The sequence below is a fragment of the Thunnus maccoyii genome, chromosome 14 (genome assembly GCF_910596095.1).
Source record: "Thunnus maccoyii chromosome 14, fThuMac1.1, whole genome shotgun sequence".
NCBI classification, from domain to species: Eukaryota; Metazoa; Chordata; class Actinopteri; order Scombriformes; family Scombridae; genus Thunnus; species Thunnus maccoyii.
The window spans coordinates 15,093,200-15,110,415 of NC_056546.1; the positions used below are offsets into that span (position 1 = coordinate 15,093,200).

The following is a 17,216-nucleotide window of genomic DNA, read 5'->3' on the forward strand; positions in this document are numbered from 1 at the left end:
TTTTTTTACAATCTTAAGTCTGATACCTGTCTGAGTGCCTCCAACTCTTCGCTGGCCACCACCCTCTCTGAAGAGGTGTTTTTGAGTCGGGCCTCGGCCGCCTCCAGCTCCGTCTGCAGCTTGTCCAGCTCCTTGATCACCTGGTCCCTCTCGCTCATGATGAGACGGTACTCGTTGAACACAGAGTCTCTCTCCTCCTTGTACTTCTCGCAGTCCTTGGCCGCCTTCAGCTGCAAGTTCTTGTAGCGCGTCACCTCCGACTGCAGCCGCTCCATCTCCCTCTGCAGCTCCTTGTTCTGGGACGAGGACTTGTTTAGCTCCTGCTGCATTGAATCAAACCTGGGAGGACAGAGGAAGGCGGTGAGGGTTCGAGTGCTGAATTTTATAAGATGCACATATAAAATAGCATAGCGGCAGTTGTTTTTATGTGTGTTCACAAAATGTTGGATCATCACTGCCTCTGCTACATTGATTTAAACATGGTAGGGTGAAAGTAGTAAGACCTCGAACCAAAATATTTGCAACATATCAATCGCTTGGTCTCATCTCGTGTGTCTTGCTCTCTGTTTGTGTGTGCTTTCACCTCCTCATCGAGGTGGAGTACTGCTGCTGGTAGTGCATAGCGGAGTCGCGCTGTTTGAGCAACGCATCCATCTGCTTCTGCAGCCGCCGGTTCTCCTCCTCGGCCTGCTCCAGGCGGCTCAGGTCTGTGTTGTGGTTGGCCACCTTCTCACTGTAGCGCTTGCTCAGGGCATCATACTCCTTCTTTACGCTTTCCAGCTTGTCCATGGCTGTGTCGTACAGTTTGTTTAACACCTCTGATGAGCCCTTCTCTCTCATTACCTGGCGGGTACAACAAAAAAAAGTCATATAGTACATCCTTGCAAAACTCAAAATTTTGATGGTTTGAAATAACATCAAACAAAGTCAAGTATTTGCTGTGCCGCACCTAAGCAGCAGATGGCATCAATGTGTAGGCAGGATTCTATTTTTACAGTGCAAGCAAATCCAGTGGCACTCTAAACAATACCTTTTATAGGTTTAAGTGTATTTCATTTGGACATGACCCTGCACATTACTGAACTGGCCACTGACAAGTAAAACTAAATGACCGGGCCTGCAAAATTATCTGTTTTTATGCGTAGCGTGTCCTTGAGAATGCATTATTCATTCTCGGTGAGACTGCATGTCTCATTACTGTAGGTCTTGCTGATATAGTCTTCCAGATTCCTGGGAGAGCTGCTGTGACCTGAGGGCTGTATTGACCTCGTCTACACAGCATATACTGATCTTGTAGCTACTGTAACGCGGTTTGGGTCAGTGTGCCCTTTGCCCAAGCCAAAGCCTTTTTCCTTCTGCGCTTGCCCTTTTCAGAAATGCTCTGTATGCATTTCCATCTGCTTGGCTGCCCTGTGCTCTTAACCACTGCAGTATTCCCATAGGTGCTGTGTGACACAGCACTGCACAGTGGTCCAATACTGTACAGGTCACAGCACCCTTGTAGTATTCAGTGCATAGAAGACAACAGACCTTCACTTGTTGGATGCCTGAATTGTTTGACTTCAAAAAGTGAAGTTTATTATTGAAAATGTAAAATGCCGTAACAAAAGGAACAAATATTTTTTTGTGAAAAGGCAGTTTGATTTTGTGTATTGGCTCTAGCATTTGTGGCAAATCTTTGAAGGCAATTCCTGCCATTATAACATCTGGACAACTATAACAAACACCCCCACACGTTTGTGTGTGTGTGTGTGTGAGTGGATTGTACCTGCTGTTGCTGCAGCCGGAGGTCTGCCAACTCTTTCTGGTCTTGGCTGTGTAGTCGTTTGAGCTCCTCGCAGTTCTGTTTTAGGTGGTTGTGCTCTCGGACAAGTTGAGCGTTGTCCCTCCTGAGTGTCTCCATCTCCTCCTTCAGCTGAGTCTGTTCACCCAAGACACGGCTGTGCAGCATACTACAGAAACGCAGGAGGAGTAAACACGTGTGTGTGTAGAAGGAGATGTATTATATATCCAGAGACATACTGGTAGATACCCAGACATGCAGAATAGACATAGAAATGTCAGAGGTAATTTTATGTATGAACATTATCTAAGAGGGGGAGACTATCTGCAAGTTTACCCCTCTAGAATTTTATGACCAAAGTGCAATCGCCTGCTTTATGAAGGGAGTTTAAAATCCCCGCATCATGCCGTCCCTCACTGGTAAATGTTAGGCTGCATAACAGAAAGTAACTTTACACGTCTAATGTAGCATGTCATGTTATCTATACACGACAGGTCTACTTAATTAGAAAGTCATCGACTTAATTTGACAAGTCATATTTAGCCTCTATCATGTTTGAAAATATTCTAACTAGCTACACTCTCTATCAGCTAATACACCGTATGATCAGCCTCTATGCTCCAGAAATTTTGCCTCGGCTTATGAGCTCTTAGTCTGAACGATTCAATCACATAAATGCCTCCATTTCCAAGCTTTTAAAACCATGCATGTTTTTTTTTTTTTCCCGTAGTGCCAATTCCTTTTTAATGTGAAAGCCGGCTGTAGCTCCGAGGGATGTTCTTTCAATTAGGTTAATTGCAACACTATGCCAGTATTTGCTCGAATTCCAGTAAAACAATGCAATTAAACGTAATTATTACTACACTAAAAAGCAGCAGGTGGAGGGTGACAGGAAGCTCATCTTACACTTACAGCATTTGCACTTCTATAATGAGTCCTGACACACTGCTGCCATGTGGAAACTGAAGGTGCGTTACACTTATACGACATAATACAGGTAAATATCTAAGACTAAATGACTTTATAAGTGTTTTTCACAGCAACGAAAAATGCAAAATAGATAATAATGACACTCACTGGTAGAAGTCAGCCTCTTTTACAGCCTCCTCACACCTCTTGAGTGTTTTGGTGTGCTGGTTCTGGAGAGACTGCAGATCTGCCATGGCCCTCATGCACTGACTTTTCAGACGCTCATAGTCATGACTGGCTTTGGAATTTGGCCTTAAGCAGAAAAACAGCAAGGACACTCTATTAACACTCTATTCGACAACATTGAAGGATAGCGCGGCTGAACACGACCTTCCCTTTGTATGAAAATTCATAAGATAGGAATGAATGTTTGACTAAATGTCAACAACACTAAAAAAGTATGCACTGATGTGAGCAATGCAAAATTCTTATCATCTGCACAAGAAACATCTGGTATCTAGAGTGCATTAAAATTAATTAGGCAGCCAGTGTCGGTGCCCTCTCTCTGCGAGGAAGAGTCAACATTATTCTAAACAGCAGAGAATTACTAGATGCAAATGTGGCAGCCAGAACTGAGGACACTGACATCACAGTTTCTTTAACAACCTAGAAAGTAAACATTACCAGGCGTATACTCTGCAGCTCTGAGAGCAATGAATCTCAGGTTTGAGTCAATAGTTGGATCTGATGTATTTCATTTAGGCAAAAAAGAGTATACATCATCAGAGTAGTGTAGACAGATTCATAGACATCAGCTAAATAAAAGTGTTCCTGGAGAGGAAAAAAAAAAAAAAAAAAACACAACAACAACAACGACTTGGCAGGCGGGCCGGATTTTGCACCTGCAGTCATCGAAGGTGGTCCCGGGTGATGCCAACGCCAGGCGCTTACGGAGCTCGTCCCTCTCCCTGGTCACCTGGCGGAGCTGGAACAAGATGGTGTCCAGGTTGTCGCCGGATGGTCGGTTGTCGTTGATGGCTGGGGGCGGGGAGGACGCTTCTCCGTTAACGGGCGAACCTGCGACAGTGAGCACATTACCGGAGGCTAGGACTGTTGATCAACACGCACTGGGAAAAAAAAGTTTCCCCTCCCGATGCATATCATCATTCAGAAGCCTAATATACAGCACATGAGCCCAGATGTCATTAAATTAATCTTCTTGCCTTGCCTGAGCTTTATAACTTAATGTTCTACAAGTGCCCTTGCAACCAACTTTAGCATCGGGAGGTGAAAGGGTTTAGTTCCCTCGATGGTCAGGGCAACAACTGCCTGCTATGAGATTCCTATACCCTACATTTAAGCAGTAACTTAACACTTTATATACATTTATAATGGTTGTTTTAATGTTGTGATTCTATACATCCTGACTGAGACTGATGTTCACCTGATCCACAGAGGAGGATTTGTCATTTAAAATACTTGCATCATTCTCTTTTACTGTGAGTCCTTTGCCAAAAGAGATTATGACACAAAATTGAATGTCATTAAGGAGTCATTTTCAGGGTTTTGTTTTCATCATAGAAAAGAGCATCCATGGCAGAGGGATTGGGGCAGGAAATCTGAGGATTATGTTCATCTTTGGCTCAACATTTGGCCCTTTTGGAGGTTTATGTAACACAGCTGAGTCATTTGGACCTTTGTCAAAACTGGGGAAAGCAAGCATGGCAAACTTCCCCCTTAGGGAAACAGGAAGACATTGGGAGGGTGTTATTTGGCCCGATGTGGGGGCTTAAACCAAAACAAAAAACACAACTCGACAGACAATCAGAGATCAAACTATCAGCGTAAGTCATGATGCAGCCACGCTGGTTTATTTAAGCAAACTTTTGCTCTGCTGTGTTGGGAGATGACACCGAACTTGTCGCACCTGGCACGACACACACGACGTAACAGGCGTCTTGGGGTCGTTATACGTACCGACGCTACTGAGGGAGCTGCTGCTTTCTGAGTCAGAGGGCATGGTGGAGAGGACGCTGTACGTGGAACCTGCCGAGAGACAAAGGCCAAGAAGAAGGGGATACATTCAGAGATCAAGCAGTTATAGATTGACCAACCAATTAAGCAAAAGCCTGAATTAATTGCTTGTACAGTGTGGAGAGCGATGCATATAACAAAGTCAGCTTCATATTCCCTGCACAGTTGTATGATAAATGCGGTGCAGGGGTTTATACTCGGAATAATAACTTCCAACGCTCCTTCTTAGCGGCTCTATATTATCACTCCAGACTGCCGTCGTCATTAAACTGCTTTTCCCTCACTGTGCACTCTGCCTTGCTTTGATGTATAGTCCCTGTATGTTTCTGCTACACAGGCAGAATGTCACGGCTGAAATGGGATTTTCTCTTTTTATGTCAAGCACATAGAGTGAGAGAGGCAGAGAGAGAGAGAAAGAAAATGATTCTCCGTCTGAATAGCTGTACACACCGTTAAGCTGGGGGATATTTCACACGGGCTACCACAATCCATAGGAGAGGCTATGCAGATCCCCATTATACTGCAGAGTCCCTGCTCCAAAAGGGCAACATAAACATGGCTGACAACACAGACGGAATTTTTTTTTTTTTTGGAAAAAGACAAATCTTAGACTTGGTGTTTATTGCAGAAGGCATCACCTACTGTTTGTAGACTAAAGACATAGTTTAGTCTTCAAAAACTTTCCTAAAAAAAAGGAGCAGATGGGTTTTTTTTTACGGTTTTTCAGCCTGATTTTACATCCCCACACATTCAAATGTTGCTGTGTTACCTGCTGCAAAAAAAAGACGCTGATCACCATAATCTACACTGGAAAAGGTTCCTTTTGCAACCAATCACAGCTCAGGAAACGCTTCCCAGTAAATTTCGAAAAGAAAAAAATGAGAGGAAAGCACAAATAAGCTGCTTAGAGTCCCTCTAAATGGAGTATATACAATCAACGCTTGCTTGCTTAAAATGAAAAAAAAAGGAATCAAAAAACATCAACAATTCCAGGATTAAAAAAAAACATATGGAGTGAAAATAATCAGTCTTATGTAAACTGATTATTTGAACAAGCATAAAACAGCACAGTGAGACACGGATGATAGTAATCTAATGTGTTATATGCCCACCAAACACATGAACAAAGTCTTCCTGTGTACGGGGTTTAAGAGAGCAGGGGAATTGTAGTTGCCTTTGTCAGCAGCAGGCAATAGATTGATGCCAACTGTTCTAGATCTCCATCTCAGTCTTTGCCTCCCCACTGGGTTTTGCTACAGCTCTGGCTCCAGCCCTCAATGTGTGACAAGGCCAAGCCTAATTAACTATGAGCTCTGTGCGACTGAGCCACTCCATCTTAGACCCTGCAGACAGAGCGGAGGAGAGGGGGGCAAGAGGGGAAACAAGGGGGAAAGGCACGGAGCAGAGGAGGACAGATGAAAGGAGATAGCCTAACTTAGTCGCAAAAAAAAAAAAAAAAAAGAGATAAGAAGGGAGGGTGTTTGAGAGACAAAGAGAAACAGAAGTAAGGGAAGAGACTGTGGAAAAAAAAAAAAAAGGGAGAGGAGCAGGGCGGAAAGGCTTTTAATCTGTTCTGACGTTCCCTGATGCTCAACACTTTTAGTCTGCGAAGTGCTCAGGGCGCGCAGCTTTGATTTCATATTGTTCCATCAGACGTGATGAGAACCACTCTGGGGCTGCACATCATTACTTCTCTCTATGCAAAAGCCTCATGCTCATTTCCATGGTTGCAATGAAAAGGCAACTGACTTCTTGAACCCGGTATACGGCTGAACAGGTCTCGGAGTAAAAAAAAAAAAAAGACGTGAGCTTACAGAGAGGTACTGTGCCAGCTCAGCTGAAGGATGAATCATTTTGAAAATACTGTACGACGTCAGGAGGAGCTCGGCGCCGGAAAAAGCCTGAAAACGTCGCTTCTTGAATGTTTTATTTTGTGATTTGGGAAGCAAAAAAAAAAAAAAAAAACACTCAGATAGATTGAAATCCCAGTAATCTCTATGACTGAGGACAATCGCCAGCTGTAACTCCCACGGATGAGGGGGAAGAAAAAAAAAAAAAAAATTCTGGGACAATCCTCAGTATCACACCATCTGATTTGGCTACAAGGACAAACATGTGCACCACCATTCCCATATTTAGATCAGTGTCATGGGCTGATTAGCTAACCCCGTTAGCACGGCAACAAATGCAGTATGGATTGCATGTCAGCTATCCGGTGTTCGATGGGTCAGCGGCATTAGCCTTTTTCCAACAGACTTTTAATCATCGATAGCAATTAGCAGCAGCCGCGGTCAGAGAAGCTGATCATTTGTAAACATGTTCGCTGCATCAATAACGCATGCATCCATTAGGGCAGGATAGATTTAATGATCTACAGTGGTCAAACCAGTTTCTGCCGTAAATCTGTCGGAATGGACGCGTCAGGCCTGAGAAATTGTATCTAACATTCAGATTAATTTCTAACAGATGGATACGTCATGACAGACTTCATCAGGGGCCATTAGATATGGTAACATGGAGCGAGCAGCTGCTACTGACTTCCATCAAAAAGACACACTCTAAAAAAAGGTGAGAAATATTACAGCGAAGGACCTGAGGCGACATTAACAAAGGCCTGTCGCTATGATGTAAGTAGGTCATGGTAGTGCTCGCCCCTAACTCTACCTTAGGGGTTCCACTTCCTCCCCCCCTCGCTCCTCTCTCCTCTCTCCTCCACTCTCCTCTCTGCTTTCCCTCCCGATCAAGTGATGCGCTCAGCAACCAACAGTTGCTTCAGACAACCAGATTATGTTCTCCAGCGCATAAAGCGACATGACACGCGTTGCCATGGTGAACCTGGATGAGAGGAATAGTAAATTCTGCAGCAGCGTGGTGGTGAGAAAAAAAAAAAAAAAAAGTGCATAAGAGTTGAAGAGGCTGGTGGAGGAGAGCCTTATCAAAGAAAGATGCGAAGTCTGGCTTCCACCGTCGGGTGAGGCTGAATTATTCATCGGTTCCAGAAAATTCTCTTATCTGACAATGAGAGCGTCTCTCCCCGAAAACATTAAAACACATATGATCATCATCACAGCTGGACTTTGCTGCTTAAATCTCCCTTTATCAAAAAAATATATTAACAAGCCTTGAAACTATGGATTTGATGCAGCTACGGCGTCTGTTCCGTTACCAAAAAACACACGAAACACTACATTTTCAGGGCCACTTGGTTAAAAGAGCAGCATTAGCATTCCAAAAATAATACTGTGCGCTATTCTTTATTAGCTGCTGTCAGCTCTCCTTACTGTCAGTGAGCAGTAGTGATTAAAAAAAAAAAAAAAGTCACACACCGAGAGGCGAGCAGAGTCCAAATAGTCTTTGAGCTCTCATTTTTGTGTCCTCAGCTTCACAGCCATTAAACTACGGAAGTGCAAATAATAGCAACACTAATGATATGGTTGAAACTTACCCACTCATGTTACACTGTGCTTAAGTGAAGCAGAAGGAGGATGTGTTAGCTTTAAGCCAAGAAGCAGAAACTAGCTTTTTTTTTTTTTTCTTTTTCCTCATCCTGGAACTCTAACTCCTGTCTTTGGTTCAGTCAGTCTGCCTCCGTACTGGTTCTTTACACCTAAACTCTGGATATTCACAGATATTGAGAGCCAATTTAAATTTATTTCTGTGTGTAGCTGACTGGGAGGTTTTTGTATGTGTCAGGTAACATGAGGCTGTAAATACATGTTACTTTTAACTATGGAGACATTGATTAACCAACATTATTTTAAGACTTTAGACACATTATTATTGTTCTATAAGCTTTATAAAATCACCAGTTTTACCTCATACCTTATAGTAAAGTTAAGTAACTATTAGAAGGATGTGTTTGACTTCTCCGTGCTAATTTCAGAAGGCTTTGGAGGAAAGTCTCATACAAAATACGGAGTATGGGAGCCTCTTCTTTTATTTTTTTTTGGCTGTCTGTGTGTTTCAGGTCTGCCATGCCCCTCACTGCCTGCTTGGATCGCCCGCACCTGATCTGCGTCTGATCATCAGTGGAGCTGTATATCAACTCCCCTGGACCGGTGCTTCTTCCCGTTTTGCCGCTGAGCTGCTGGTTGGGCTGGTGCTGTGGAGTTTTTGCTGTTCATACTCTGTGTTGCTGTCAGCACTTTCATACAGCTCTGTGTGACTGGTAGATGATTTTCAGGAACGGTTTTGCTTGATCATGTCAGTATCATCGCTGTTACCAACCGACATATCGGATCCCCCTATTTTGAGAAGGGGAGGTGATTTTTCAGAACCGACTCACTGAGCGAGAATCACATGAGTGTGTTCACATGTGTACTAATATCCTGGTTATGATCAGGTTTTTGGAGTGTCCTTGTTATGTTCTGAGCATGTAAACACCTTATCCGGGTTTCTGAACATTCTTTGTTGGTACAGAACATAGTGGCTGAGATGGTGAGAAATCAAGACACGACTGCACACGGGTGATCAGAAACCTGGATACTAGATACCCAAATGTGATCTAAACCGGGATAAGACTCAAGATTTGAACTTTATCATACACCTGTATCCTACAACAAAATCTGTTTGAAGGCTACTAGTGTTAAAACCTGCAAAGAAACACGACTCCTTTGTCCAATTCCCTCCCTGCACTCTGGGACTTCCAGTAAGCCATGCAGTGGGCCTAACTTCTAGGGAGGCAATGACACCACAGGCCAGGATTCTGGGCAGTAAGCCAGTGAAGCCTTGCTGCTCGAGTAAAGGATTGGTCATCTGATTTAAGGAGTCTACACTAAGCATAAACATGAGAGACATCCAACATGATGACTCCATGGGCCAGGATTACTCCAACGCACGCACAGCGCCTGACTCACGGCTCCATGTTCATCTGGGCCTATGGTCACACTGACCCACCTTTTTCACTCATAGGGTCAAGACTGTCTCAAAATAACATCTTCCTCGGATGCAACCTAATACTTATTTTGGGTTTGAGTAAACACTTAAGGACGTGAAGTGGAAAAACAAGGAGATGCGTAGAAGAAGACCTAAAAGGCTTTCACCCAGGCAGATCTGTCAGAACTGCTGAGCAGCACCAAAGTCCAAAAAACGCACTTGAGTGCAATCCAGCCCGGCTTATTATCAGCAAGCCATAATGGGTCTTCTCTCCGCAAAGAACCCTAGCTCAGCATAAATGAGACATAATTTCGTTGTGAACAGCTTGCCTGTGCCAGGGGTAGGGTCAAAAACAAAAAGGTGAAAGATGTCTGCAACATGTCCTCCAAATGCTCTGCTACTAAGATAAGCCAAAGGCAGCCAAAAAAAAAAAAAAAAGCCTGTCTGTGTGGAATAAACCCACTACTGGAATTTGGACAATCTTGGTGACATTCCTTTCTCTTTTAATAACAAGGGAGACTATGTTGATTCAGATAGCATTTTCATAGTGTGTTGAGATAATTCAGTGATTAAACTGCACTATAATTTTGTAAAAAGGTCACTAAGGAAAAGAACCTATTAGAGAAGATGATATAATCAGACTGTAGATGTGACATGTACGCCTTTGATATACAACAATTATGAGCGATAAAAAATGTGTTGCACTGCGATCCGGTACAGCTAGTTGTGTAAAACATCTGACTGATTTGAGCCCTTCAAATGTCAGGAAATAACTCATTATGTTTTCAATGAAGTGAAAAAAAAAGCAATAATCAAAAATTCCAGTAGGGGTTTATTTCCCACTCATGCAATTGATATTAAAAACATAAGCACTAATTGTACTTCAAGGCGTTTTGGTCAAAATATAGGCTGTCTTGCCTTATTTTCTAAAGGGGCATACCGTGTAAACCTAAAATACTTCATTTGATTTCAGTGACCTTTGTTGCACGTCATCCCTTGTTCTTATTTCTAATCTGTAAAAAGAGTGGAGGCACTTAATGCAATAATCGCCATCTCGTTTGCTGGTGATTATACTGTGGGTCAAATTTGACCCGGGGTCACGCGCCAAAAACTGGAAGATAAATGACTCCAAGTGTAGGCCAGACAGATAAAGAGGTAGAGAATTAAACAGATGGAGGGAGAGACAACGCAAGTGGAGGGTGGTAGAGAAAGCTAGTACGCCATGGTGGTGAGGAAAGGAGAGGAGAGGAGAGGAGGAGGAGGGATAGAAAGAAAATACAGCAGAACAAAGCATAAAACAGCAAAAAAGAAAAAAGCCCGGTAGAGTTGGGGGGGTAGTGGGTGGGTGGGGGTAAGACAAAGAGAGAAACTGTTTATTTCCATGACTTCATAGCGCTGGTAAACATTTAGATCCTGGCATTTCCTCTACCTTGTGGGGTAATTAGGAAGTGGAGGAACATGTGTAAAATGGTAATGAAGTCCTGTTCCACAGTACAGCCTCCTGGCTGTGGTTCGCACATTCAGAGTGTAGATAAACCTGCCATCAGACATTAATGCAAAAGTGAAAAAATATACAAATGCATTTTTACACTAAAAAGATGCAACAATAGAACTAAATTGGAACAATAACACCATTGACCCAGTGGAAGTACTAAGGTTAAAACTTCTCGCTGACCTGCATCTCAGGCCTTGATTAGATAGATTTATTGACATTACTGACAGGCAACACTATTCTATAGACACTGCCAATTATAACTCAGGTAAAACTAATGATCTCATTACTAATTAATCTAGATTGCTTTTTCAATAATTCAAATAATCATTTAGTCTATAAAATTAGGGCTGCAACTAATGTTTATGTTCAATAGATTTATTATTTTCTCAATGAATCCATTAGTTGTTTGGTCCATAAAATGTCAGAAAATGGTGAAAAATGTTGATCACTGTTCCCCAAAGCCCAATGTGACGTCCTCAAATGTCAGGATGTTAGGTTACTATCATAGAGGACTAAAGGAAGCAAAAAACAATAAATTTGGGAAGCTGGAATCAGAGTATTTGGACATTTTCTTCTGAAAAATAACTCAAAATGATTAATCAATCATCAAAATAGTTGTCGGTTAATTTAATAGTTGGCAACTAATCGATTAATCGTTGCAGCTCTATATAAAATCACACAAAAAAAAAGTAAACAATGTCCATCCCACTTCCCCTGAGGACACGATGACATCTTCAAATAGCTTATTTCGTCCAACCAACCATCTGAAATACAAATGACTTCAATTTACTATCATAAAACAGAGAAAAGCAGCAAATTCTCACATCTGAAAAGCAGAAATCTCTGCATATTAGCATTTAGTTCACAAAAGCACAAATGATTAATTGATTATAAATATTATGGCTGATGAATTTTTGATTGCTCGACTAATCTTTCCAGCGCTAAACTATACAGTCCACAGACGGCTGCTGGTAGGCTTTCACTTCCATCAAGACTACTTACACCACAGCATACAGACAACTCGTCCCATTTCAACTGAAGCCCGCATTGCTGGTTGTACGAGAGACACTGCAATGTAATAAAACACACTGACAACTCATATAAAATGTGATCTACTCAAATGTCATCAATCACATCTAAGCAGAAACATCGGTTAACAGCAGAGGAATTGATGGCTTCCTCTGCACACCGGGAACACAACATGAGGGGAATGTAGGGAGGAAAAAAAAAAAGCAGTGAGGGGAAAAAAAAAAAAGAGTGTGGGGTGACGAGGTGAGTGACAATGTGCGTCACCGAGTGACAGAAACTGACACAGACAGAGAGAGAGGAAGAAAGTGAAGCCAGGTCCGAGCCCATGGGAGATATTTAAGAGCAGCGGTCGTGACAAGAGCGTTCAGGGTCATAACTCACTCTGTCTGTCCACTGTGGTTTATGGAGTGGGACAGAAACTGGTTGACAGAGAGGACAGCAAACCCCCCCCTCCCACCCCCACCCCTCCTCCCTGTCCCCTCCCCATCACCACCAACACACACTGACTATGTCCTAGGCTGCTGTACACAGAGCAAGCTGCTGACTGGGCACTTTGGGCCTGCTCAACTTCTCAACAAAAGGCCTGTTGTCTCCCTCTCTCTTGCTCCCTCTTCCTATCACCCTCCTCTGTCTCTCTGGTGTGTCCCTCCATTTAAGTGTGTGGAGAAATGAAACCAATCAGTGGGGGCGGGAGGGGTGGGGGGGGTGGTGGTGGTATAATGACTCAGAGATAAGAGAAAGTTTAAAGGAGTGGATGGTGAGTCAGAAAAAAAAAAAAAAAGGCGGCAAACCAAGACGGTGAGAAAAAGAAAGCAAAACAGACAACAGAAGAAGAAGAGTGTGGATGTTGCATCCCTGTCAGGAAGAATTGTGTTGCTCTCCTCTCGGAGTTGGTTTAAATCACTGTCACCAGCCCTTCAATCTGAAAAGAGCGGGCAGGGGCGCGCGGGGGGGGGGGGGGGGGATGTGCAGGTATATCTCCTCTGCTACTCCTTCAGGTAGAACATAGTCCATGTAAGCGCAGGAGAGGGGGGGGATGAGCACACAATCCCAGGCATGAAATCGACTTGATTGCAGCAGCTTGGATTTATGAAATGAATTCAGTTCAGGTTGAGAGAACACAGAAATATGCTCTCGCTCTACGATATAACAGGACTGAAACTTCATTCATACTCAAACTGAGTGAATCTGCAGTTTCATTAGAGTTTGAGAATTTGTTAAAAAAAAAAAAAAAAGACAAAACAGTGATTCACAGTCCCCTGACATAGTGATGCACAGAACAGGCTAAATAATCAATGTTTTGATTATATGTGCTCTGCAGCAGATGTGTTAAGAGTTTGCCAGTAAAACACTAATAATTTACAGATACCAAGCTTTAAACAATTGAGCATTTGTGTGTGCATCTGTGTGCTTTTTCCTTTGGGCTGAGGATGTTTCTTTGGAGTTCGGATGATTTCATATGCGTGCGTGCATGGAGGCTCAGCTGGCAAAGACGGCGCATCTGAGAACAAGAGCGGGCAGGCAGCATGAGAGGAGGACGAGTTGAGAGCAGGTTGCTATCAGCAAGACTCATCACACACACACATACACACACTCAGATTCCCTCTCCTCACACACACACACACACACACACACACACACACACACACACACACACACACACACACACACACGCACACACACCCCATGTCGTTCACAGACACACCAGGGCTCGGAGGATTTCATCCCTATGTGCTGTTTCTCCTCGCCTCTTTGCCTGAAGGTGCTCAGTGAGCGGCTTGTCTTCGGTCTCTCACAAGTGTGGTTAAAACGCAGTAATCGCATCAGCCGAATCACTACACCAAAAGATAATAAAAAGCACATTTAAAAAAAAAAAAAAAAAAAAAAACCCACCACACCACAACACTTGAGTAGAAACACAGGCAGCCAAGAGCGTGGCGGCTAATACACGGGGCTGTGGAGGCATGATAAAGCGTGTCTCACAGAGAGGGTTGACACCAGAGAGAGGAGAGCAGGGCCTAATCCTCTGTTGAATAACCACAGGCTGAGTAGCCAGACTCACTACTGGTACTCACTCTTTCCTCGCACAGGGCAGGTTAACACTGAGGCCCAGTGCTACAGTCTATAAAGGTGTGTGAAGAAAAAGCCCAAATCCTCATTGTCGAGGCCTGCCAAATTCAAGGGACTAACATAGAGACTGTTTTTGCAGGTGCTCACAGGTGAACGGTATCTCTGTAGCAGCAACACTCAATACAAGGAAGTAATAAAGCTTAAGGAAGCATTAGTGGTCAAGTCAGCAGAGCAGCAAGACACCCACTCAGCATTACCTGCTGAGGTCTGCTTGCTGCTAGTAGTACATGACAACTTGGCAGCTGTATACTACGGATCACATTGTGTATTAACAAGTGGCCTAAACGTTCATACAAAGCTCCAGTTGTGTTAAAATGAGCTGCCAGATTGCCTGCATGGTTGCTTTACCTGCGGTATATGTCAAAAGGAGAGGCATTGCTCTGCATCTCTTCCCCGCTTTCGGATCTCAAGGCTCATCCTGCATTCAGGCCCTCAGGGCATGACACTGGTTGTGAGTAAGCCACTGGGCTTCAGTCATTCAGACAAAGCAAAACAGGCAAAACTAGACAAGGCTTTTACACTTGGTTGCCCTTTGTCTCTGTGCAACAACAACCGAAACCGCTCAAGTGTGAGGAGAGAGTATAAATCAAAACGAGCACAGTGAATATACTGTAATTAAAATGTAGATTTATTGCAGCACTGGAGGTTAAATCTGTGCATCTGCAATGATGCCAGCGCAGTTCTCTCTCTCTCTCTCTCTCTCTCTCTCTCTCTCTCTCTCTCTCTCTCTCTCTCTCTCTCTCTCTCCCCCCAAATGGGAGCATGGACTGATCTCCACCATGCTTTAGGTTTGTAAGCATGCGTGGATAGGCTGCACACACACACACACACACACACACACACACATACACCCATGTGCAGGTCGATATGGACCAACACCCGTTGTCATGGAAACAAGTCAGGCTACCTAATGTACCATAACCATATCATGCCACTGATAACAAATTGAAGTTGCTGTTGGATACTGGTGAATTGATCTTGTTTTTTTTTTCCTCAGAGTAATGCACAAATATCACAGACCGCATTTAGTAGAAATCCTCACACATGTACACCACACCTGGGCCAAGCCAACTCTGCATCATAGATGTGTGATCTGTGTATTGCAGTGGACTGGGAGTAAGCCTTTTAGGGCAGGAGAGCTTAGAGTCCTCAGCTGAATTAATCACAAGCAGTGCACTAGAGTCTGCAGGCCATAGTGAATATTTAGTTTAAAAACAGGCCATTGCATTGGGTTTTATACATTTTAACAGAACATAATGTTGCACTCAGTGATTGTAAATGTGTAACTAATGTGTATTGTAAGGTACACGTCTTCCTGCACTCACAACCTACACATGAACCTTTGTTATCTTTCTACGCCGTTTTATTTATTTATTCTTTGCTAATAAACAGCTCCAAGCCTTGCTGTTATGAAGCTGACCATACACAGTCTTCTTGCGCCAGACCACCCAGATTGTCCTCATGGGGAAGGGCTATGCAGTGGATGGTCCACTCGTCCCCGGATACAAATCAAAGCATGCTCATGTAGTAGTTCGTGTGTCTCGGCTCTTACCGGTGGAGTGGTCCACAGGTCCCCCGCCGTTGTTGCTGAACAGGGCAGTATACAGGTCAGGGTATGCCTTCTCCAGGGCCACACACAGGTCGAGGAAATGGTCGCTCTCCTTGTTCATCAGCATCTTCAAAAGGTGGTCTACTTTCTCGGCGCTGGACGAACAGTTCTGGTCCAGCTCGAACCTATCGAGTTGACTCAAGGTACCAGAAACGATCAGCAGCTCGATCACTCGGTCCGCATCTGTTATGGACTCCAGTAAGTTCTGGTGGCACTGGTCTAGCAACTCTTTGTGCTTTGGCTCCATTGCTATCCGCTGTAGTTCCGTAGCTTCCCAGCTAACCCAGACGGCCAAGTGGATGTAATATCCTTCCCGATCAAAAGTACCGAGCGATTATTGAACTCAACTTGTCGCGGCTTGCAGAAGTTCGCCGGAGCCACCACGGCATTAGGTTGCACGGGAGATCAATTTTTATAGCATATTGAAAAAGGCACAAGAAGCCATATTTGTTGCCCAAGGCTGTTGACTGCACTAAACAGCGATACATTTTCCCATCTTACTCGTGTGTGGCAGTTCAGGTCGTTTTTTGCTTCCCCTCTGAGTACGCTTCAGCCGAACACATTTTCCTCTTCTTGTGTATCATTTAATGCGCCCTTCGCCGACTCAACTGCTGGGAAAAGTCACGTAACTCCGCCGCTGATCCTCAGTTACAGTGTATCCTCCGCCATGTCTGGGCAACTCAGCAGCTGCTGCCCGCTGTCAATCAACGTTCCGCTCAATGACCATATATGGTGAAATAGGGCGGGGCTAGACAAAAACACACCTTTTTCTTCAATGGGCGTACACATCACATCACCCCGTAGTACGTCGAAAATCCCAGGCGGAAAAAATGAGAATGGATAGACTTTGCATGAAAATTTGGAGATACTTTTTTAAAAAATGTCGACGTAGTGATAAAGTAAACAATGACCTCATCTTTAGAGTAAAAGAAATCCATCCATATTAACACAATGAATCGTAATCTTACAATAGTACAAACATACATGAATGTTTCTGTTATCTGCAGGGGTGGAATGTTGTACACAGTACTCTATTTAAGTACACATTTGAGGTACTTGTACTTAAGTATTTTCATTTTATCCTGCTGTACCTGTGCTCCACTTGAGTTCAGAAGAACATATTGTACCTTTTTCTCCACTACATTTATTTGACAGCTTTAGTTAGCCTACTAGTTACTTTACAGATTAATATTTCACTCACAAAACATGATCTTATAAATTATAAAGCAGAAAGCTGCAAAATAAACTACCAATCTGCAGTAATCGCAGTAATCAATATATGAAATAATTAAAATGCAATTTTCAAATTATTAAATGCAATAATTATCCAATGGTATCTATCTATCTATCTA

At 43.4% G+C, this 17,216-nt stretch overlaps 1 protein-coding gene across 4 annotated transcripts in view; it reads right to left on the reverse strand.

The window, feature by feature from the left end:
• Positions 1-16,548, reverse strand: part of dlg5a (discs, large homolog 5a (Drosophila)) — a 37,154-nt gene extending 20,606 nt beyond the window's left edge. For 2 of the 4 annotated variants that reach the window (XM_042433805.1, XM_042433803.1), the window contains exons 1-7: positions 15,808-16,548; positions 4,670-4,738; positions 3,595-3,769; positions 2,861-3,004; positions 1,769-1,952; positions 584-843; positions 27-339 (exon numbers count right to left, since the gene is read on the reverse strand). In XM_042433805.1, the coding sequence (XP_042289739.1) occupies positions 27-339; positions 584-843; positions 1,769-1,952; positions 2,861-3,004; positions 3,595-3,769; positions 4,670-4,738; positions 15,808-16,111 (1,449 nt within the window). In that variant the 5' untranslated portion in view covers positions 16,112-16,548. The remainder of the gene's footprint in view (positions 1-26; positions 340-583; positions 844-1,768; positions 1,953-2,860; positions 3,005-3,594; positions 3,770-4,669; positions 4,739-15,807) is intronic. The other 2 variants (XM_042433804.1, XM_042433806.1) reach the window with 2 other exon arrangements.
• Positions 16,549-17,216: the final 668 nt, after the last annotated feature.